Source organism: Ascidia mentula, chromosome 5, assembly GCF_947561715.1.
Source record: "Ascidia mentula chromosome 5, kaAscMent1.1, whole genome shotgun sequence".
NCBI lineage: Eukaryota > Metazoa > Chordata > Ascidiacea > Phlebobranchia > Ascidiidae > Ascidia > Ascidia mentula.
Genome location: NC_138570.1, coordinates 19794290 through 19817040, shown reverse-complemented (window position 1 = coordinate 19817040; position 22751 = coordinate 19794290). Strand labels below are relative to the sequence as shown.

At 35.7% G+C, this 22751-nt stretch overlaps 4 protein-coding genes across 5 annotated transcripts; all 4 read left to right on the top strand.

Annotated features, from left to right (window-relative positions):
• Window positions 1-17: 17 nt before the first annotated feature.
• LOC145902165 (ubiquitin-like-conjugating enzyme ATG3) lies at window positions 18-2753 on the top strand. Its single transcript, XM_082990037.1, has 7 exons — window positions 18-155; window positions 288-450; window positions 555-706; window positions 1042-1149; window positions 1342-1494; window positions 1694-1821; window positions 2297-2753. The coding sequence occupies exons 1-7, from the start codon at window positions 84-86 to the stop codon at window positions 2445-2447; spliced, it is 927 nt and encodes a 308-aa protein (XP_082846163.1). The 5' UTR covers window positions 18-83; the 3' UTR covers window positions 2448-2753.
• A 1210-nt stretch (window positions 2754-3963) lies between these two features.
• Window positions 3964-6580, top strand: LOC145902144 (oxaloacetate tautomerase fahd2, mitochondrial-like). The gene is made up of 8 exons (XM_082990016.1): window positions 3964-4148; window positions 4282-4401; window positions 4491-4566; window positions 4624-4726; window positions 5073-5170; window positions 5450-5612; window positions 5875-6071; window positions 6391-6580. Exons 1-8 carry the CDS (start codon window positions 4048-4050, stop codon window positions 6460-6462), a joined length of 930 nt encoding a protein of 309 aa, XP_082846142.1. The 5' UTR covers window positions 3964-4047; the 3' UTR covers window positions 6463-6580.
• A 616-nt stretch (window positions 6581-7196) lies between these two features.
• Window positions 7197-10023, top strand: LOC145902531 (oxaloacetate tautomerase fahd2, mitochondrial-like). The gene is made up of 8 exons (XM_082990542.1): window positions 7197-7234; window positions 7435-7554; window positions 7770-7845; window positions 7905-8007; window positions 8474-8571; window positions 8642-8804; window positions 9129-9325; window positions 9952-10023. The coding sequence occupies exons 1-8, from the start codon at window positions 7197-7199 to the stop codon at window positions 10021-10023; spliced, it is 867 nt and encodes a 288-aa protein (XP_082846668.1).
• A 5025-nt stretch (window positions 10024-15048) lies between these two features.
• On the top strand, window positions 15049-22628 carry LOC145903861 (uncharacterized). 2 transcript variants are annotated; one of them, XM_082992037.1, is made up of 9 exons: window positions 15049-15172; window positions 15756-15923; window positions 17781-17980; window positions 18351-18470; window positions 18810-18933; window positions 20558-20600; window positions 20905-21101; window positions 21484-21716; window positions 21980-22628. In XM_082992037.1, exons 1-9 carry the CDS (start codon window positions 15148-15150, stop codon window positions 22187-22189), a joined length of 1320 nt encoding a protein of 439 aa, XP_082848163.1. In that variant the 5' UTR covers window positions 15049-15147; the 3' UTR covers window positions 22190-22628. The 2 variants fall into 2 exon arrangements, with proteins under 2 accessions (XP_082848163.1, XP_082848164.1); XM_082992038.1 differs by lacking the exons at window positions 15049-15172; window positions 15756-15923 and adding an exon at window positions 17421-17552.
• The last annotated feature ends 123 nt before the right edge of the window (window positions 22629-22751 follow it).

Here is a 22751-nt window from a genome sequence, read left to right as displayed (position 1 = left end):
TTGATTTACTGACATCAATTTTTAATCGTTTGCCAACAAAGTGAAGAGTTCAAGGGAATCGTTATCGCAGGGCAAGCAAAACCATGCAGAATGTATTTAACTCCGTAAAAAGTAGCGCCTTGGGAGTAGCAGAAATGCTGACTCCCGTCTTAAAGGTATGTAATTGTTTCCATTCTTTAAAACATTTTTAAATAGGCTAAATTGAGTCAATTAAAGAATTGTTTTCCAAAAATATCTCTCCTCGATGCAAGTTGTGCTGTTAGATCACCGCTTGATATTTATTTAAGGAATCAAAATTTAAAGAGACCGGAGTATTGACACCTGATGAGTTTGTGATTGCCGGGGATTTTCTTGTCCATCACTGCCCTACATGGCAATGGCATGCTGGGGAAAAATCAAAACTGAAACCTTATCTTCCTAATGAAAAGCAATACCTGTTGACTCGAAATGGTGGGTAAAAAAAAATTCTTCTGTCTGTGAAAAAATAAGTTCGAAATTATCTTTTGTTTTTTTAGTTTTAGTTTAAAAACAATTACAATAAATATATATTGTAGTACCTTGCCACAAGCGTTGCAAACAAATGGAATACAACGATGAACATGAAGCAATAATTGAAGATGGAGGCGACGGTGGTTGGGTGGACACACATCACAATGTTGATTTTGATAAACTGCAGGGAGAAGTTAAGGAGATGACATTGAAAGAGGTCTTGTCAGGAGTTTTGCAATAACAATGTGTGGCCGGGGCTGTTACTACTTTAATGATTATCAACATACAATTTTCTAAATTAATAAAATATTATCTGTTATAATTAGAAAAAATGAAAATATGGATAAGGTTAAATTAATTTTTTTGCCAAGTTAAATAAAAAATATCATATTGTCACCAATTAAACCTGATGGCAATAGAAAACTTGAAATTAACAAGCATGTATTTTTATTAAACAACTTGTTGCTGAAGCTACCAAACATAATTTGTGCAGTCAATTGAAAAGAACTAATAGCATAAAAATTATTTTGCTTATTTCTTGTTGTTATGTAGAAGGGTGGAGAGCCATCTAGTGGCGACTATGACGATGATGATAGCGATGATGATGGTGAAGCTTTGGATATGGAAGATTATGCTGAAATGCTTCAATCCGAAGACAATGTATGTGGACTTCATGTTAACAACCAGTAAAACTGCACCCTTAACAAATTTAACCAAGTTTATATTTTGATTAAATCATGCGTATTTGCAACAGTGCTGGGTTTTTCCACTTCAGTGGAAACACATGGTTTTATATGTTTATTAAAAAAAAGGTTTAAAATAAGGTATATAACCTCTATGTTGTTTTTCAAGGCTGCTGTTGACCTTGTAGCTGTTAAGAAAGCTCAGGCATCAACATCCACCAACGATGATGGCGGGATTTTGCAGACCCGGACTTACGACCTTCATATAACTTACGATAAATATTATCAAACTCCTAGACTGTGGCTATCTGGCTACGACGAGGTGGGAGTTTGTATCAAACTACTTTGATTTTTATTAACTGTCTAAGAAAACTTTGTGGAAAAGTTTGTTTGTGTTTGATTTTAAGTAAATTGTTTTTTTTTGCTAATAAACATTCATATTAATGTTAACAAACATTTAAAGCAACGGTAATTTTTATCTGTATTTGTCTTCAGTTTAAATTCTTCTACACTTGTGGCAGGACAGAAAACCACTGACCATGGAGCAAATGTACGATGACATTAGTCAAGATCATGTGAATAAAACAGTGACAGTTGAACCTCATCCTCACCTCCCACCTCCCAACATGTGCTCGGTTCACCCTTGCAAGTATGTCTTACATTGTAAACAATAGAAGGGATGCAAATTTTTCATAAAGAATTAAATGTTGAACTTTTTGTTCAACAGATTTTTACAAGTATTCCTAACTTGCCATTCCATGCCCATTATTTAGACTTGTTTAATAGATTATTCCAACTTTACTTAGTCACTAACTCAAGCCGAAAATGAAAAATCATAATGGGGTTTAAACTCGCATGTTTTGTGCATCTGTTTGGTGTATTAAAAGTTTTGTAATCAATCAAGACAGTACTTGGTCACAAGTTGCACTGATGAGACACGATAGGCCTAAGATGTGTGCACGACTGTCTGCAGATCAAAAGTTGTTTCTTTGTATTTCCAATGAAACTCACTTTACAAATGTGCATTTTGCTCTGAAAAAACTTTGCCTTAACACATATGAAGGATCTATTAGCAAAATAAAACATCACCACCCTGACATAACTTATCTTGCTTTAACATATAGACACGCTGATGTCATGAAAAAGATCATGCAAACAGTTGAAGATGGAGGTGGGAAACTTGAAGTTCAAATGTACTTGCTTGTGTTTTTGAAGTTTGTTCAAGCTGTAATCCCCACCATCGAATACGATTACACTCGACATTTCACTTTGTAGCAGTTCCTTTCCATTATGCCCTAATGTTCTATTTTATTGTTGTCAAGAGTAAAAGCCTGTGTATTTATCCTTACATTATGAAAAGGTATTCCAGAAACCGCTTATAATTTGTAAATTCATGACATGCAATTAAAATGGAATTTGTCAATAATATTCAATGTTCAATTAAATTTTAAGCATTTTTGATTTGGTTGGGAAACTCATATCTGTCAAGATTAATAGAATGTTATTATAAACCTTCTGCGAATATCATTGTGTTTCGTGATTTTTTTTATTTTAAACTTATCAGAAATAAATTTAAAATTGCTTGTAGTCAATCTGACAATGGTGACAGGATAGAATTTAAGCACAATTTGATGCTCTTGTTGGTCGCATTACCAAATTATGCAGTAAGAGAAAAAAATCTACGGGGAATGTGGGCAACTTTTGGGCCAATAAAGTCCCTTTCATATCAACAACGTTGTTTTACGTTATCATGTCCCATATTACCTAAATAAAATAAATTCAATTTTGACGCCTATAAAAGTCCCGAGATATTCCACGCAAGATATGTTTGGGCATTACGCATAAAAAATCCTTTTATTGTGATGAAACCATTAACAAAAAGAGGTTTGAATCGGTCACTATAGATGCACGCACTGATGACAACTGATATGCAGTTATACCTGATTTAAAAGATTATTATATTTTCAAGGCATTTGGCATTATTATTTTTTAATAATGTCTATCAAAGAAACAATTAATTGGTACATGTTGGAAAACATAGTAACCAGCCGCGGGTTGGACAGGCCTGTGCATTCAATTAATGAGACGATAAACAATGTCATTATATTTTCTTGTGTGTGTTTTTATTAGAGCGCGGAAGCAATAAACGTGGAATATTATGTAAACTACTGTAGTTCGTTCGTCTTGGAAGATTTTATTCACCAAATACGAAAGATATATGTGCAGAATACAACTGAGCCCCAGAGTAGAATATACAAACGGTGATTTTACGCTAAAGGCGAACCAAAATGTAGAACAGAATGGTGAAACTACACTAGGCAAAAGCCCAGCGCAGAGTAGCGATTCCACGATGTGGAATGAATTCGGGCCACAAGAAACCAGAGATTTATAGACAATTCATATTAACCAGTTATGCGGCTTGCGTGAGAACCGCGATACATAATTACATGTTACGAGCGATCTTCCTGCGTCGTTCCAGAACTGTGGTATTTATCTGGGCGGTACAAAACTGCAGGTCACTCTCCATTACCTAATGGAAAGTTACGTAAATGTGAACATTACGTCACAGCATAAACGTTACACTACTAGCAGATTGAAAAATTGTGACATTTGTTCTGCAATTTCTCACGCCCAACAAGTGTTGAACATCAAAATAGTTAAGTATATCAGTGTCCCCAAGTGCTACTGTGCAGAAATTTTTTGTTTTGGGGAAAGTTTATGTGTCATTAAAATGTGGTCGACAGTCACGGTTGGTCGATTGCGGGGAAAGTCCCTAGTGCGCTGCATTTCTTGCTTTTTTTGCTGCAAACGTTTTTCTTTTAACAAATATTTGCGTTGCAAGCACAGTTTGGTAAGTGATTGCCAGCAGGTTCGAATGTGGCCAAGTGCATTGGTAAAGTTATCAATCGGAAGTTTTTCGACAACCAGCCGCCGAAGAATGAAGCTTTTGCAGTTTGTAAAGGATGGAAAAAAATGGTGATTTTTTGCATGTTTGGTTTTTGCTATGTTATTACACCAATGGTAATATAAATTGTACATCTGGATTGTACAAAAATGTTGTACAAAAAATAACATTATCATTATATTTAATAGAACAATATATTTACAGTGTTGGTGTTCAGAAAGAAGATTCCAAAATTGTCAATCTCACTGGGTCAGGTGGTGATTTTCCAGACAATATGGTTTCATTCCTGAAAGGAGGTTCTGAATTATTGCAGAAAGCTAAAAGGTGAAGAATATTTATTGCAACTTTTAAATTCAATCTTGAAGGTTGTAGAAAGTTGGCGGTCAATTTTTCTAAACAAAAATTTTTTGCAGTTTTTCATCAAGTTGCCAATCTGTGATTTCCCCTTCAGATGTGAAAATAATTTCCCCGATCACTGGATGTGAAAAAGTAGATCACCTTTATTATTTCCTTATATTTTTGTTTACAAACTTTAATTTGTCACAGGTAGTTTGTGTTGGAATGAACTACAAGGATCACTGCCTCGAACAAAACATGCCAATTCCAGAGGAACCAATCATTTTTAGCAAATTTTCAAGTTCTATTATAGGTATTGACTTGATTATTGCTGAATACTGCTCCTCTGGCAAACTTTATCGACATTTTTTTTAACTTTTTTTCTATTGTAGCGTTTTTTTCTGTGTTTATGTGCCACAATATTGTCCACATTGCTTAATTTATTTTATTCCTCCTGAAGAAGGTTGTTGCATAACAGCTGAAACGTTGAGAAACGTAAACAAAATAAAGTTTGCCAGAAGGGAAGTATTCAGCAATAAAATAAGCCTGGCAGTGTCAGCAACAATTTATTAGCTTGATCACCTTTAATAATTGTTGGATTTGTCTAAATGCAAAATGATATATGTAGTGTGGAAGATTAATGTTTTTTTTTGACCCAGGCGATGGTGATTCAATCGTTCTTCCAAAGATATCAAAATCTCCTGACTGGGAAGTTGAGCTGGCTGTTGTGATCGGGAAAGAAGCAAAAAACATAAAGGTAATCAGTATTTAAACCTGAAATTTGTAATCACTTTTGCTTGGACTTACTGTACTATAATTGTGCTACAAAGTTATGTATGTACATAAGTAAGAGAACATAATTTATAGCAAAAAGTAAGATGATCACTGGGTAAAATTTTGACATGGTTATATTATTACTGGGGATTGAATTCCAGTTTGAAAGGGTGCAGAAAAATGTGTTGAGTAACAGAAACAAAATATATTTTGTTATTTTTTCCTGACATGATCAACTTATGAAAGTATCATAAAATTCCAGAAGGAAAATGCTTTTGATTATGTGGCTGGCTACACTGTTGCCCATGATGTTAGTGAAAGGTACTGGCAGATGCAGAAGAATGGAAAGCAATGGCTTTTAGGAAAAACCTTTGACACCTTCTGTCCACTTGGCCCAGTTTTGGTGACTAAAGATGAAATTACAGGTAAACGGCAAACTGTCATATTGTAAAAAAAATATATGGGAGTCATATTGTTTAATGTGATTTTATGGGAGAAATAACTCTCCTTAGTTCTTGTTTTAGTTTTATTTAAACCTTTACTGGTAATTTTTGGTGGAAAGTGAAGTTTTTAAACAAATTGAAATTTTGACAAAATTGTTCATTTGTGCAGTGGGTAAAAACCCATGCCTTCAAAATATTTTTGTATTTGTGGTTCCCATTAAACATTGTCATTTTATTTATTCAGATCCTCATAACCTACAGTTAAAGTGCATTGTGAATGGTCAGGAGATGCAGAATGGCAACACTTGTCAGCTGGTGTTTGGTGTTGATTATGTGGTTGAATGGATATCACGTTTTTTCACATTGAAACCAGGGGATGTTATTCTTACTGGCACCCCTCCAGGCGTTGGCATTTTCAGGAAGCCTCCCATTGCACTCAAGGTAAATTGTGAACCAATATTGAAAGTGTGAATTGAGGGTGTATAAAAAACATGTAGTTTATGTCCAGTCTTAGATCCATTGGATGATGAATATTTTGTTTAGATATTTTTTGTTGAATCTGTAAGTATGCAACTTCCACAACAAACTTGCAAGACCTAATTACATAAAAGGGAACCATTTTTTTGCCATATAACTATTTTCTTTTCGTATTTACCTTACTGAGCAACTACTTACAAAGGATTTTTTGTTGAAAGGTTTTTTCAGGTTAACTTTGAACTTGAATTTAAGTTGATTACTTAAGATATTACTTCATGTATAGGCAGGTGACGTTGTTACTTGTGAGATTGAAGGAATTGGAAAAATTACCAATCCAGTTGTGTCAGAAGAGTAAACATGCAGAGAGCCCAAAACCCGATCATGTGCAAAGATCATGCCTAAGTATCAAAGTTCATTGTATTGTTCAAGTAGAAAACATTTCGTGTGTTTACTGTTGTGCAATAAAAGTTGAAACATTTCTGAACTGTTCCTGTGTTTGGATACAAAACCCTTGACAATGGATGTTGTTGTTTTAACATTACATACATTGAGGATTGAAGTAGTTGCAAGAGGATAGCCACGGTTGATGCACACTTATGTCCATGTCATGACGAAAGTCTTTACCAATACAAGCAGTTGTTCTGTCTGATACAAGTTTGTTGTCTGAATAAAATACCTCAGGAGAAACTTTATTTGCAAAGTATTTAAAGGTGGGTCTCAGAAGTCATTGTTTATTCGTGAATGTCAAAATGGTATTTGTGAAAACAATGTTACATGCAAGTTTGCGACTGAAACAAACCACAACATTTTGGCATGATGGGCCTTTGCTTGCACAAGAATGAGCAAACAATGATTAATTCGGGTATCTCACTGATTACACATTAGTTCATTCGTGCAAACATATATTGATGCTGCAAAAGGTAATAACAGCAACAGCTCCTTTCAAAGGTTAATACAACAGCTACCAATGAACTATTTTACGAAACAAAGCTTCTCCCGACCAATTGTAATTTAACTTATTTTTGTAGCTTTTAAAGTATGCTGAAACACATTTCATCCAGAGCATTCTCAACAACTAGTTGCATAAGAATGAAGTTGTTGCAGTTTATTAAAGATGGAAAGCAAAGGTGTGGAATAGCAGAAGTGCAAATATGTGGTGTTGCAAAGAAATTCTTTCCTGTGTAAAGGACTTTAAACCTTTTGCTTATAGCATATTTAATGCAGTCAATATTTAAAGACATACTCATGGGCAATATCCATTCACAAAATAATACAGTGGTAATTTCATTTAACACATGCTTTAAAATTGAATCGCTTTAATTGTTAGCATTGGAGTGCAAAGAGATGATTCCAAAATTGTTGATTTATCAGAGGCAGAAGCAAAATGTCCTGACAACATGGTAGATTTTTTGTTGGGTGGTTCTCAAATGTTGGAAAGGGCTGGAAGGTATCGGTATCTCCATTGTTGATTCGTATTTTTGCATTTAAGTGGTTAAAAAAAGAACCACGGAACAGTGTAGCCTAAACATTCTATTTAATTATTTTCCATTTAGGTTTATATTAATTTTTCAACTTACATGTTGAAACATATTAAGTTTGTAAAGTAACATTTTGATTGCTTTTCGTATTTTTAGTTCTTTTTTGATGAAGTTTCATTTTCAGGATATTATCAAAGCCCCCATCACTATTAATCCCCGATCAAATCAAACTGATATCACCAATAACTTCATGTGAAAAAGTAAACAATTCCAACCTATATTGTCAAGTACATATTTAAACAATCAACATTCGTTGCAGATAATATGTGTTGGGATGAATTACAAGGATCACTGCATTGAACAAGACGTTCCAATACCTGATGAACCAATCATTTTTAACAAGTTTTCCAGTTCCATAGTTGGTACTGTATCTTTTCCATGTAAAATTCCTATCGATAATTTGCATACTTTGGCCGTTTAACACAGTGGTTCTCAACCTTTGCGTCATTTTCGTATGATATCAGTCTTCTGCGATTAAAAACAAAATCGTTGGCCCAACGTATGTTAAAAGTATGTCGCCTGCGAAAAAGTTTAAGAACCACCGGTTTAACACATTAATGTTGCGGTTTAATTCAAACTCGATCACTTATCAAATAAGGCCATGTCTCATTACCAATTCACAGTTGAATTGTTGCAATGTAAGTTTAAAACGGTATTGAAATCAGTTTGAACTCACGACCCTGATGGGCACTCCGGGCCGACCTCTATAATTGCTGGCCGTCTGAGCTCGGTGTTAATAGCGCCAAACTTAGCGCCAATATAAACAACCTTTCACCATTTTATATGTTCTGAGTGTTAGATGTATAAAGTAAGAATGTTCCAACTCAGGTGACGGGGAAAACGTTGTGATTCCAAACCTCTCCAAGTCTGTTGATTGGGAGGTTGAATTGGCTGTGGTGATTGGAAAAGAAGGAAAAAACATCAATGTAGTTTTGCTTGAATTCAACCTTTCTGCAATCTGATAACTATATGGATTTTAAACATTTTGAATTCCAGAAAGAATACGCGTTTGAATATGTTGCTGGTTATACGATTGCAAACGACATCAGTGCAAGGGATTGGTTTGCAGATAAAAATGGAAAGCAGTGGCTTCTCGGAAAAACGTTTAATACCTTCTGTCCGCTTGGTCCAGTTTTGGTGACAAAAGATCAAATTAAAGGTTTTTATTTGTGTTACTTTACACTGACTATATCGCTTCGGATATTTAATGTTTTTAAACAGATCCTTAAAAAGATCCATAGATAATAAAGTTCCTTATCATTTCCCACCAGTGGCAAGCGTGGAAATTTTCCGTACTGGACTAATTGAATTTAATGAAAAAATGTGTTTGAATCCTGCGATGGAGTTTATAAATAAGTAACAAGTTTCTTACAAGTGTTTGGGAAACTACAGTCGTTGAATTTTTACTGGAACTTTCCGTCGTGTTTTCATCACCATTTCTTACCACCCACTAACACCACTTACACTTAACCATGTTTAACAGACCCCCACAACCTGCAGTTAAAGTGCATTGTCAATGGCAAGGAGATGCAAAGCAGCAACACTTCCCAAATGGTGTTTGGCGTTGACAAAATAATTGAATGGATTTCACGATTCTGTTCTTTAAAGCCTGGGGATGTTGTGCTTACTGGGACGCCACCTGGTGTTGGGATAACCAGAAATCCACCAGTAACACTTAAGGTTGGTAACTTGGGAGCTCATATGGTCCTGACTTTCCACAGGAACGATATCAATTAAATATTTTCACCGGCACAAGCAGAAAAAAAGAACACTTACCAACCACTTTTGGAACAATGACAAAAACAATTTATCCTTTAGCACAGTGTTTCCCAACCAGTGGTACGCGACGGCATTACAGATGGTACGCGAGCACCTTTCCCTAATTAGGGGATATAGTTCGAATTTAAAAAATATTAAATGATCTCAAAATGTTCGTTACTTCATCCTCTAGGTTACTTTGTAACACTCAACAAGGTGGTACGCGTCGAAATTGTTTACCTCCGTGGTACGCAACCACAAAAAGGTTGGAAATCACTGATTTAGCAGTTTACAATACGCAAATTAACAGTTGAATAGCCTTTAACACGTGTATGGTAAAATTGCATTCATTTGTATCAGTTTTCTTGTCCATAAAAGACCATTATGACGTCACACATCGAAATTGTAGTAAATTTATTGACCGTCTCTAAACGATGGAAACATAGTTGTATATTACAATCCCTCAATTTGTTTTGTTTTGCTTGAAAGCCTGTGGTGTTATTACCAAATTTTTAGTGATAGCAGTTAATGAATATAAACCTTTTCAGCCTGGAGATGTTGTGGCGTGCGAAATTGAAGGAATTGGAAGGCTCACGAATCAAGTTGTTGCAGAGGATTAAGTTCCATTATTGCCTGAATAGTTTTGTTAGTTGGTGATAAATTGTGGCTGTAGTTTTTTGTGTGTGTGTTTCGGGCGTTACTATTGCCTTTATACGTAACAATACGTTTTTTTTGGCTATGTTACTTCTTAATGCGTAGCTGTCATGTTGACGCAACTTTTATCTAGTTGTTACGCTTCATTGAGCTTGAGAACGCTGCTTCTGCACCCACAAAACGTTTGCTGAACAAGGTTATGAAAGGTTACTTTTTCACTTATACCAAGTTAAGACAAATTGGATTGCTTCTTGTCTGGTTGTCATTAAACTCTGTCAACGCTACATATTATGGTGCCATTCGCCAAAACTTGAATAAGAAATTGCAATCTGCAGTTGAAAAGTAGTGTTTTTTATTATTACGCAATAACCAAGGCAAAATCCTGTGGACAAAGTAAAGTGCATAACTTATGCTAAGGTTTTTCAGACTTTACGAACCATAAAAAACCATTAAATGTTTTTATATATGTTCCCAAGCTGTTTTATTTGGGTTGTAAAGATTAACTTCAACGCCAATAAACAGTTGCTTGCTTTACGACCGAATGCATGCAGTTGTGTTAACATCAAGAGTACTTGCTGCGCTTCGAGTAGGAAGCCACAGGGTCGTCATTTTGGATTTTGCATGAAACGCATAAAAACTGCTTAAGTTTTTTAAGTTATGAGGTCAGATAATGTGAGTACGATTTCTATGGAAGTAACCACGACTCCCTCGCAACCGGTGTGGGATTGCAGTGGACGAACAAGCCCAAATTCGTCAGAATTACTGCGGAAACTTTCAAGTACAGTTTTAACATTTTAAAGGGTTAACTGTGATGCAAAAAGTGTGTTTATATCCTCGATTAAGAACGCCAGAGCTAAGTTGCTGGGCATATTAAGCGGACGTTTTAAACGCACCGTGTTCATAGTCAGTACTGTCACCAAATACATAGACTCCCCTACTTCAGCAGACAGAAAGATGAGTCCGTTATATTTCGTTACTTCATAGGCGCGGATGCCTCAATTCTCGTTCCAATGTGCATTGCCCCCATCCTCGTGTTCCTGATGTACATTATTTACATTGACGAGATGATCTTCTTTAAACGGAGAAACATGGTTACGTTGAGCAGGATTCGCCATGCTTGGATTCTTGCAGTTTTCCCAGTAAGTAGCGTTAACAAAATTTTGCTCAGCTGTACTCGATTCCAGACATTATTTGCCCAGGTAATGAGCACCACGTATGTCCTCACTTTGTACGTTCCTTTAACTAGTGGAGTGACGTCATACTTCGGCAGCTAGTAAGTTACAATATGTTTAAAACATGGCCACTGATTTGACCTAAAAGGTCTCTTCAGTGCAGCTGGTGTGAATATCAGACGACGTTGCTGAACAAAGCAACGACTTCCTTGGCCGTTTGGTCAGCAAAGTCGTCCGATAGTCATACCAGCTGATGAGACCTTTTATGTCGAAACAATGGCCATCTGTCTGCAGCTTATACACAATTCATATTATTGGCTCCACTTTGCTTATAAACCTAAACCTTCACTAAAACCGTAACCAAATCAAAACTGTCGATGGAGGAACTAAATTACAAAAAATTAAACGCACTTACACTTATGAGAGCTTGTAGATTTAAGTTGGACATGTAGGATATCTGTGCATCTCTTTTCAAAATAATATTTGTGACGATTGTGACAGCTGATTAAACAGAAGTTTGCGTTGCAGCTATTTTGGATTTGTCTTCAATCAGTTTTTCTACTACGTGATTGAATATTACGGAGGGATGAGGGAAATGGAGGAAGCATTAGCGGTAGCTCCGGTGGTTCCTCAAAATCCACCTCCGTGTTGTTGCGTATTTTGTTGCTTCAGAAACCAACCCATGTCTGTGTAGGTGATTTTTATAATGGACGGCTTTAGTTCCTCGTTTTCTGTGCTTATTTCCAACAGTTCTCGACTGCTGAAGATGAAAATCATAGCGAATCAGACGCTTTATGTTTTTCCAATCATTTACTTGCTTATGAACATCCTCATCTTAGATGGATATCAGTCAACCAGGCCAGGAGTACGTTGAATTTTTAAGTCTTATCAGTGCAGCTTAACTAGCCAGATAGACGAACTACCAAAGTTCGTGGACTTATTGTCTCTTTCTTGCTGGTTAGCCGACAAGACCGTCGTCCAGTCTCTGCTGCACTGATGAGACCCTGATAGGTCGAAACACAACTGTAGCTCTCAATAATTAATATTGACTTATTCCTCTTACATAACTAACGCTATTTCATGCGAATTTAGTTTGTGGTGATACGACTTCTGGACTTTTTGACCTTGCTATCAAACTTTGCAGCTATGTACTCGTTTGTGGTTGTGCAGGTCGTCCTTTGATACATTGTCACAGTACAGAATGAGAGGCAAGTGAACTTGCGTTTATTTCGCTCTATTGTTATGTTTGTATGACATCATAGAGGGTGAAAATGTTATTTCTTTTCAGCGAAATACGTTACAGTTCAGTTGGCTGCAGCACCGAACACAATCCAAAGAGTTATTCTTGGGTTTTTACAAGCCTCAAATAATTTACCATGCGGATTTCCGTATCCAGACCCACAGAGAGCGACGGGTAATGACTCGAAAAATGTTATGTTTAATATGTTGTTATCATTTGATTTAAAGGCACGCAAATGAGTTTGGACTTGCATGTTATTTCATCAATATTTTTTTAACCGGAATTTAATTTTGTAGTTTACTAACGCAGGAAAAAACGTTAAGTTCTTGTTTTTTTTAAGTAATGCATGCCTGGCTTGGAGTTGTTGAGGAATTCATCCTGGCTGTGGGCGCGTGGTTTGCATTCCGTAAATCCGATGAGGGAAGCGAAGTTATTCCTGTAACCGATCCCGATCGACTGCATTTGACCAGGGTAACTCAAACTAATGGTTAAAACCAAGTTGTCACCGACACTGGGCACAAATGTTCTTGTTGTGCTGTTAAAAAATAACTTGTATGTTTAACTTGTTTGAAGAAGTCAGGAATTTTTAATTTTTTTGCGCGAACAGATTTGTTTGAACTGCAGACATTTGTGCGCACTGTGACTGCAATCATCACATATGATTTTCTGTCACCGGGCCGACAACATTATTGGTTACCAGTAGTTACGAAAGGCCACAAAGTGTGTTCTATGTCTCGGTAGTTCGCACTTATAGTTTGGTTTTTAACGGGTTGTACTTCGCTGCACTGATTATACCTGTTCATAACCGTGTGTGTGTCAGCAGCTCAATGATGATTATTTATATCCTAATTTTGAGGTTTGGTAACTATCAAGTCCTTTAACAACCAAACGAACTTGTCTTAAACTTACTGCATATTCTCAGGTCATTGTTCAAAAATTTAAGAAGAAATCGCCAGACTCGACCAAGGACGTGAAAATTCAATTGAAAAATGTGAAAGAATCGGAAAACGGAAAGGGAGATATGGGTTGCCATGGAAACACAAGCTACAGCAAAACTGTGTAGCAACGCTCTGTCAAATGTTGATTGTCTACGAAATCATGACATTCCCCTGTAATTTTGTTTCTTTTACGGCAAACCCAATGTAAGTTTATAATTGAAAGTTATTTTGCTCGCAATTTGTAACTTGGCAAATGTGTTTCGAATGCTGCTGTTTTCAAGCAAGTTTGTGTGATTTAAATGAAATTGAGTCCATACAAGTTTAAATGTACTTCCGTATCGCAATGCAATATGGGAAAACCCGAAATCTATGTTGCGCGGTTCATATCAGCTGTGTCGTAAAAGCCAGCCATTGACAAAGGGTTAGTTGTAAAAATTTTAAGAGTGTGTATAATGATGAGGTCACAGAAACGCACACTGCGGTAAAGGCCAAGCATGCCGTTAAAAAAAAACATTTTGTTGGTTAATATTAGTGTGGAAAGGAATGTCAACCACGTTTTAATGATGCGCATGCAGTGTTTGGTAAATTTCTGCAAACCAGGTTGCTCACGATGACTGATTGCGTGCAACTCAGATATTGATCGAAACAATTTTTTGATTTTTTTTTGCATATGAACCGATAGAGCGCTTGACTGATGTCGCCAAGAGCATGTTATCCCTTTGTTGGTTCGACCGTTTCAGGCTCAAATCAGTTGTTGTCATGGTAATAAAATGGTCATGGTTGTCATGGTCGTGGTAATAACAATCTGGTTTACTGAGAAATCTTCTAAAAAAAATCTGTAAAACGAACTTTACAGCAAATGTAAATTCTACAAACGCCACCAAGTGGCCAATGTAATTTGTAACAGGTGTGTCCTAACTATTTGGCTGAACACATATAGGTTTCCGAAATATTCCAACGGCCACTTTTTGTGTCCTTGTGTACACAGTACGCTATTGCAGGAACGAAGATACAAACGAATAAAACCATTGTGTAAGAAAGATGTGGACGAAAACATTTTACAGGGTCTATTAAAGACGATGCATCTTGCACTCATAAAGGTTGAGGGTAGTGGATCTCAACCATGGTACAACAAAATCCAGTGAAACCTTTCATTCTATCTTGATATCACACAATCAGCGCGGCACTGGCGTAGGGAAAATGAATAAAACTTAATTTCGCCTCTTGTGGGTGATCTAACAGGACCCTTGGGATGTGCCGGTGCAAGAACCTTTTTAATGCTGATCATCCACATTTTCGTTGGAACCTAGTCCTTACGATTAGTTTCTAAACAATGATGTCGTGGCCGCCCTTTGCTATTTACTAGACCCCTAGCCCGACAGGGAGGTGCACCCCTTTCGTGTCGCCTGCGATCTGGTGCCTGGTATGTGTTTATTGTACGATTTCTTGCTGAAAAGCAGAAATTTTTGGAACTTTGCTGTTTAACTGCGCAAAACATATTATCTTTGTCTTTTTTGTGATATTCATTGTAGCGTCATAGTAGTAAACGGGTTTAATTTGATTTTAATGTTATTTCCTTTATTTTAGCACAAATAACACAGAAGTGTAAATACTATGGTTCCATAGAAATTTCTGGACAAGGTTGTAACTACCTGGATAAATTGGTGAGCGTGCAACCATGGTTAAAATTGACAACAACTTTCATGTCAACTTCCAAGCCAACCTTGTCTCGTACTGTTTATGTTTGTGTTAACTCAAAGAAATGGTGAGTATGTGAATTGGATTATTTTGATAGTCCCCGTTAGTATCCATGTTTACAAATAATGGTTTTATTACAATAATCGAGTCGTAGTGTGTGTTTCACCAAATTTAAATAAACAAAATATCAGGGTTCGAATTAGCAGTTCGCAATTCGCAACATGCAGATTATAAGGCTTTATCTATTCATTCGTACACGCAACGAGCGCTGATGCAAACAACGTTGTTAACTTTCCTTTGCAATGTCAAACTATTTTCTGACATTTTCTTTGAATCCTCGTATCTTGTCCTCGTTAGTCTCTATTGCGCAATAAATACGTACGGAAGTCAATGAGAATATGGCATTGTATTACAAAACAAATATTGAGCCAACAAGTTAAAAAAGCAGGTTTTATGCGCAATGCACAATCGCATACTAATCAAGAATTAAAGATTAAGGTATCGGAATTTAGGGTTTTAAAGTTTTTGCGATACGTTTTTTCACCGCTAATTCGAACCCTGAATATGTTTGTTAGCCTCCACAATTTTTTGCAAGAATTAGAAAAACTGCGACCCACAAAACCCAATTTGTCTTCTTCTGTTGCTTACAGACAGAAAGATGACATTGACAGTGCAGAATCCGAGGAATCCTGTGTGGGGCAAAAAAGTCGCTGATAATTCTTGCCAACGAAATGTAAGGACAGCACAAGCTTTAAAGCGTTACTTGGACCTCACATTGACAGGGACTAAGAAAAACTTGGCCCAACATGGACGAACAGGTGTGTGACATACAAATTAGAAAGTACCTACGCAGTATGTTTTCAGGAAACTTGTTGAAGCAAATTGTTTGCGTTTGGTTTTGTTTGTTGATTTTTTTTTTGTTGTTTTGTCGATAAATGGCAGAACTTTTAAAAAAGTGTAAAACATGCAAACTGTTTCAGGCAAAATGTCTAAATGAAAAATAACAAGAAAAATATCACATGAAATGAATCCAGTTGGGTTTCGCTCATTTTCCTTTCTATTCCTTCTGAGGTCATTATCATCGTCAATCAGCAGATTTGTAATGAAATTGATAAAAAATTGTATTTAACAAATTTTCTAATTTGCCATGTTACTACAATCCTTGTAATGTAGCCTTGTAGCAAACCATATTTCACATTTATGCAATGAAGTATGGGGACCCAAGCTATATTTGTTGTGGCAAGAGTTCATAATTCATGGCAGGGCTTGGTTTGTCATAATTTTTCGATCAGGTTCTGATATCCAAGTTGTTGATTCATATTTATGTGTTTGTGTTGATAACTTTTTGTAGCCAATCTTTCAGACAGCTCTTTTAAAGATGTTTTTATTTTTAGCAGAAAATTGTATTTCGCCCTGAGAGGGCATCATCAGTTTCTTATTCAAAAAGATTGAATTCAAATAGATTGAATAAGAAACTGATGATGCCCTTTCAGGGCGAAATATCATTTTCTGCTAAAAATTAAAACATCTTTAAAAGAGCTGTCTGAAAGATAAAAAAGTTTTGCTCAGGAACTACAGAAACGGTTATTGATTGACAGCATACCAGGGTGGCTTGGTTCACCGTTGTGGTGTAGTTCATTGTTTTTTGTGTTGATTATATACTTGACAGAAGTTATGTTTTAACTAACACTCTTTCTTAAATGGAAAATACATTTGTGATGTGACATGGTTCATCACAAGTTAATTGTAACATCCACACTAATAAATGTGGTTGATTTGATGCATTTCCATGAGGTGAGTAAAGCTCTACCCCTTAATTTTACTGTATAAGTTTTCTGCAAAGGCAAGAAAGATGACACAATCGACAGAAAATAATAAATAAATTCAATACTTTCAAAAGAATTATTAAGTGCAATTTTTAATTTCCTCATTCATATTCGATATGTTAGTGTTGGTTACAAGAAAATATGTGGAGAATGGCGTTCTCGATCACAATCAGAATAATATTATTATTATATCAAAAAAATAAACAAATAAAAATAATCATTCTTGTCTTTTAATTTGCTCAGTATATATTTTTAAACCTCCAAAAGTTTGGCACAATAAATTGATGACATGTTTTGCACAATAGCTGCTGTTTGGAGGAACAACAATGGCTCTAGTTTGTGAAAAGAAAATCCCAACTAATCGGTTCAGACAGGATTTAAACATGTTTTGTATTGTCTGCCAATATTTAGCAAATATTGAGATGCCATGGTGAACCATGTTTTCTTTTGTTGGAACCAAACTATATTGCGGAGGGCATTTTAGTTTGAGCCCAATCTGTTAAGCGACAAGGATAGTTGCGCGCTGTTGTTTGGTTTTGTACGGTTTTTAACTGCCGAGCATTAAATCTTCAATCATGGCCGTTTTACTGCCACCAATTCAGGAAATATTTCCAGTTGTTGGTCAGTATATTGCTTTGTTAATGACATTGTATTGATTTGTGTGGCTGTATGGTTGTTGATCTTATGTTAACCGGAAAGTGGTGGATTGACTGTGTCATGTAGAGTTTATTCTAAATGGAAAGATGTGACATTGTATGAGCAGTTGTGAAAACCAGCGGACAATGGTTTTTGTTTATTGGAATTGATAACATTAAATTATGAACTTTGTAACACACTTAACTTTTCAAGGTCGGAAAGGAAACCCTCCGTCTCCGTACACATTCGACAAACCAGATGTGGAGAGTTCAGTTTCTCAGGCTTTACATTCAAACAACTTGCCTTCGACGCTCTCAAAAACCCCTGGTTGGATTTATGAGATTAATGAGAAGATTCACAACCATAATGGGGAAGCCCCCATGTTTACAGAAAAATTTCTTCCAATGTCAAAAGTAAGTTTTATAAAAACTCCCTTCAGTGCAATGGATTTATATCAGAATGCTTAAAAAGTTCATGGTCTAGAGTAATTTGAAAGAACCACAATTCATTTAAACTTTTAAAAAAATTTTGCTGAGACTATTAATTTAATGTAAATTTTCGAAGGTTTTTGATAAAACGGTTTTTATACAACTGTTGGTGTAAGATTCGTTCATGATATTTTTTAAATGTTAAATTAAAATAAATTTTCAAATGAATTTTGTGTACGTGTCTTTGCCACTGTCATTATTCAAACATTTTTTTAAGCAGTAAAACATAACACTTCAGAATACTTGACAAATTTTCAGTTTTGATTTTTGCCAACTAATGACTAATGTTGAGCAGCAAGAGCAGAGACGCCCACCAGATTCGAGGCCTCTATCTGGTGTGTCCACAAAAAGTGCTCCTGTTATAATAGATGGGGATATGTATTACAGACCAAGCAGAAAACACTCTTTTCTACAGGTATATACAAAAAAGAATTTTCTTTAAAAAATAGGTTTTTAATGAACTTTTGTTGTGAAAAACCAAGCAGTGCCAGTGGGAATGTAATTGAATAAGAAACTGATGATGCTTATAGCACATAAGCGAAATCAAAATAATTTTGCTGACATAAATTAGAGGCGTGTTGCTTCATAATAAAAGCGTATCATTAATTTATGTGATAAATTCATTAAAATACTTTACCTTCAGATGAAGTATTTTATAGATATTCAAACACAGGTAAAACATATCATTAAAAACCTTAACCGTCGTATAATAAAGTTTTGAACCTTTTCGAGGTAAAATGTTTTTATTTCGAAGGCATCCAACCGACCTTCGTCAGCGAAGGAAAGTCGACTGAACAGAGCCAGCAGGTTACGTGAAAAACACAGATGCCAGTCAATGTCAACGATGCCCTCGAACGACACCAAGTTCCAGTTAAGACGTAAATGTTTCCTTTTTTGTGGAATTTTTTTATTTAAATTATTTTCCAAGTTTTAATTTTTTATTTTTCAACCAGTTTATTTTGTTATTTACTGATGTATCCTGTTTGGGAGACAGGTGTGTAAACAACAAGTGGCAATTCCAGTATTTTGTAAGTTGTTACACCAAAAATTATGTGCAAGCAGTTACCGATAAATGTGTCCTTTGATACATCGGAACTACAGGAAACTGAGAAGCCACAACCAGATTAGAAACAAATGAAATAAAATACTCTTTGACAAAATCACACAATGCAACCCTCTTGTAGCCAGTGCTGAAGTACATAGAGATTGGGCTCAAGCCTTCACAATCTCTGAACCATGTCGATGTCTGAGCTCTATTGTATGTCTTTGTTCCCTGACTTTTGGCTTCCTTACTTGCAAAGTTATTGAGATATTTTGTCCTTGTCCCCTTTTACAGTCAATAATATCAACTAAATATGTGAGACTGGTTCCTTAAATTTTCCATAATCTAGCCCTCTTCTGCATATTATGTACTTATTTTATGTTGTAGAACTTTAATGAATGCTTTTCTGTTAGAAGGTCATACATTTAAATTAATTTTAATAAAATAAAGTTTATCCATAGATCTGTTTGAACCATACCTAGAAATGTCACTTGCGATAAGGGCTAGGTGGAAAACTTGTTTGAGAATATACCTTTGTTTAATTTTGGATCCAGTTTTGATGGGATTCTACTTTGAGAACAACTGTTTCAGGTTCAACTTATGTTTCACCCAAATCTTTGTATCTAGTATGAATCCATGCATAATTTTCTGTTACTCTTTGGGATTTTGTCAGTTTTATTTAAACCTGATGGTTGTTTTGAAATGACATCGTGTCATGCCTGCTCTTATCTAAATTTATTGAATTCTGTTTTCGGTTTATTCCAGTTTCAAAACATTTGATTGCAAGTCTCTGCTTTAAGGAGATCTTTAAGATTCAACAGTAAAATAATGTATATGTTTGTATAGGTTGGACATTTCTGTTTAAAGTTGTGTTGTTTCAATGTTGTCAGAAACCAGGTTTTGTTCGCTCATCATTATGTGACACCCACGTCTTGTTGACGTCAACAGACAACCTGTCCCAAACCCATTGTCTTCATCCATTGTGTCGGCACAATTGATCTAATTTTGAATCACAACAATGGTTCAAGTCATCAAAATTCTTCAGGATTATTTGCCATTCTCCCTTTGAAAAAAAGCTAAAAACGTTTGTCATTAAGTCCTTTTTTCTAATAAAGCAAAAACAAAAAGCAGGAGATTTAGTTGGAGTCAAGTGCTTCTGTCAAGAATTGAGGGGAACACTTGCTGTTTAACTAATTGTGTACAATGGATGTCCCAAGTTTTGTGTGTATTTTATGATCAACATTTTAAGGTGGTGAATCTAAGTCGGGAAGAAATTGTTTTTTAAAAAATATTTTTGACAAAACCTGATCATACTTCACCATTTGTCAGATATGTGATTCGTTGAATTTTTATTTTCAACTTTTTTTTAAGTTCCACAAATCCCTTAAAAAAAAACTTTGCGTACATTTATGCAATTCCTCCTACCTCAAAATTTTTATGACAAATGTTGTTATTTTTAGGTATGAAAGACATGAAACCGAAACCTCTGCATCTGAATAAAGAGTGAGTTTGCAATATTTTACCACTTGCATGCAACCATTAAGTAATTTGACGCCTGTGGTTTTGCACAGCCGTAACATGCAAACTTTCTCATGAAAATGATGTAGAAATGCCACACAGAAACCCCTGCAGTTTTTGATCTTAAACAAATACAAATTGTTGGCTGTAACAAAATATAAATCTTGACACAATAGCTGTGATGGCCCAGTGAGGACCAGTGCAGTGAGGTTAATTCTTCCAATCATACGAAGCAAAAACACTTATGAATTGCTGTGTGGATGTGTCAATAATGCAACTTTCATTTTAGTCTGATGCCGATTCCCTGTCACACTGGGGAAACCCCCCATTCGTTCATCATCGGTGCAAGATACAATTGTTCCCATTTCATGGACTCGAGGTCCTACAATCGTCTTGGACTTTATGTACCGAGACAAAATCCCCTCCGAACTTTCCTTAAAATTTACAAGGGTGAAGAAGCCTACGCTGGTGTTGAAGATGATTCAGGTCAACGTTGTTGCACAAATAAAATCATATTTAGTGATAATGTTAAAAGGGCTCTTCTAGCAATACAAAGCCACTGATATTCTACTTTTCGTATCATGAGTATGCAGCAGTAACCGACTATAAATAAGGCCAGTAATTTATGTAATGTGGTTAAAAACAGAGCACTTCAGGCCCTTTTCAGTTTAATGTGGTTTAATGTGACCTAAATTTTCCAATGGCTTAGTATTTATGACTTTAAAATAGTTATTGGGGAGCTTTTGAAATGAAGGACTTCATTGTCCTCCATGTCTTCATCAACCTCAAATATTTCAGTTTAACTGCTCTTTTCATTGTTGGAAGAATAAAAAAAACTAACTGTAACTTTTTCCTTCATTTCCTGTAGACTTTGTGGGTTATACAAGTGTAAAAGCACCAGGAAGTAGTGGGAAACTACAATTTGATACTTCAAACGTAAAATCTCACGTTCAACCATCGGTAAACCCACCCCACGTCAGAAAAGTGGTCAAAGAAGCGTGGTTGGGTGGGCAGGGAAGTGGGGAGGGAAAACAATCTAAACCGACTTTGACGACAACCTACTCACGACAATCGACCATCAGCAAAACACCAAAGCCAAAGGTATGAAAGGAAAGAAATCTGCCAAACTACTGCAGTTTCAGTTGCGATATCCCAGTTTTCATGAGATATTTGTTTTGTTTCTAAAGAGATGTTTTTGAAATGTTTCAAAAAATAACGTCATAATGCATTGGTTTATTTTCAAAGTAAAACATTACTTTGCATTTGGTGAAAACCAAAATGTTTCACCATGGTTAGATGAGAAGTGGCTGAATTGTACTTTCTGTATTTGTTGCATTTGATTTGTGACATGTTTGTCTCTGCAGCGTTACAAAGCCCCTTCCACCTCCCCTCGGAGTGAAAAAGGTACAAGTAAGACAAAGAAGTTTAACGTTCAAGGTCAGCAGGTCACTGCATCCCCGGAAGGAACAAAGTCGACCGAAGCAATACAGAAATCAACTCCAACACCTGTGACATCTAGTGGGCAAATAGCAAAAAAACAGAGCATTGAAGCAATAGTTCCAACAGCTGAATAAGTCATGAGATTGTTCAACCAAAGTATTCGAGTTTAAAGTGTACCATGTTGGGTCAAACCCGACCTAATGTTTTAGAATATTTTTTTTGAAGTTTGGTTTCTGCAAAAAAACTTACACAATTTTGTATTGCGAAGTTTTATGTTACCATGACAATTATATTGCATAGTTTGTGTTGTTTGTCTGATTGCCTGTGTGTAACTTGTACTGAACTTGACATTATTACAACATGGATTATTAGTGAAGTAATATTTTCAAACAAGCTGTTTATAAAAATGTAGTGTTTTTTGCATAATTTGAATTATTTCATTCCAATTCACAAGCCGCTACCTCCTGATAAAGTCATCTTGCCAAATGTTGTCATTTGAACAAAATATCAACTTGAAATTACACAATTCATTTCTTCTACCTTACTGTGATGTTTTTCAATAAACAAATTCTGTTTTCAGGCTTTGTGATGGTTTTATTTTAGGGGACATGACAAGTCAGAAAACCTTTCCAATTTAAACTACTCTCACATAAAAAATTAAATCTTCAAATTAGGGGGGATTTGTGCGGCAAGAAC

Coding starts and splice junctions, on each gene's coding strand:
- LOC145903861 (XM_082992037.1), top strand. CDS start 15,148: ATGTTTGTGTTAACTCAAAGAAATG. Junction 15,173..15,755: donor TGTGTTAACTCAAAGAAATG/GTGAGTATGTGA, acceptor TGTTGCTTACAG/ACAGAAAGATGACATTGACA. Junction 18,471..18,809: donor GAAAACACTCTTTTCTACAG/GTATATACAAAA, acceptor TTTATTTCGAAG/GCATCCAACCGACCTTCGTC.
- LOC145902144 (XM_082990016.1), top strand. CDS start 4,048: ATGTGGCCAAGTGCATTGGTAAAGTTATCAATCGGAAGTTTTTCGACA. Junction 4,149..4,281: donor GTAAAGGATGGAAAAAAATG/GTGATTTTTTGC, acceptor ATATATTTACAG/TGTTGGTGTTCAGAAAGAAG. Junction 6,072..6,390: donor AGCCTCCCATTGCACTCAAG/GTAAATTGTGAA, acceptor CTTCATGTATAG/GCAGGTGACGTTGTTACTTG.
- LOC145902165 (XM_082990037.1), top strand. CDS start 84: ATGCAGAATGTATTTAACTCCGTAAAAAGTAGCGCCTTGGGAGTAGCA. Junction 156..287: donor TGCTGACTCCCGTCTTAAAG/GTATGTAATTGT, acceptor TATTTATTTAAG/GAATCAAAATTTAAAGAGAC. Junction 1,150..1,341: donor TGCTTCAATCCGAAGACAAT/GTATGTGGACTT, acceptor TTGTTTTTCAAG/GCTGCTGTTGACCTTGTAGC.
- LOC145902531 (XM_082990542.1), top strand. CDS start 7,197: ATGAAGTTGTTGCAGTTTATTAAAGATGGAAAGCAAAG. Junction 7,235..7,434: donor ATTAAAGATGGAAAGCAAAG/GTGTGGAATAGC, acceptor TTTAATTGTTAG/CATTGGAGTGCAAAGAGATG. Junction 8,805..9,128: donor GACAAAAGATCAAATTAAAG/GTTTTTATTTGT, acceptor CATGTTTAACAG/ACCCCCACAACCTGCAGTTA.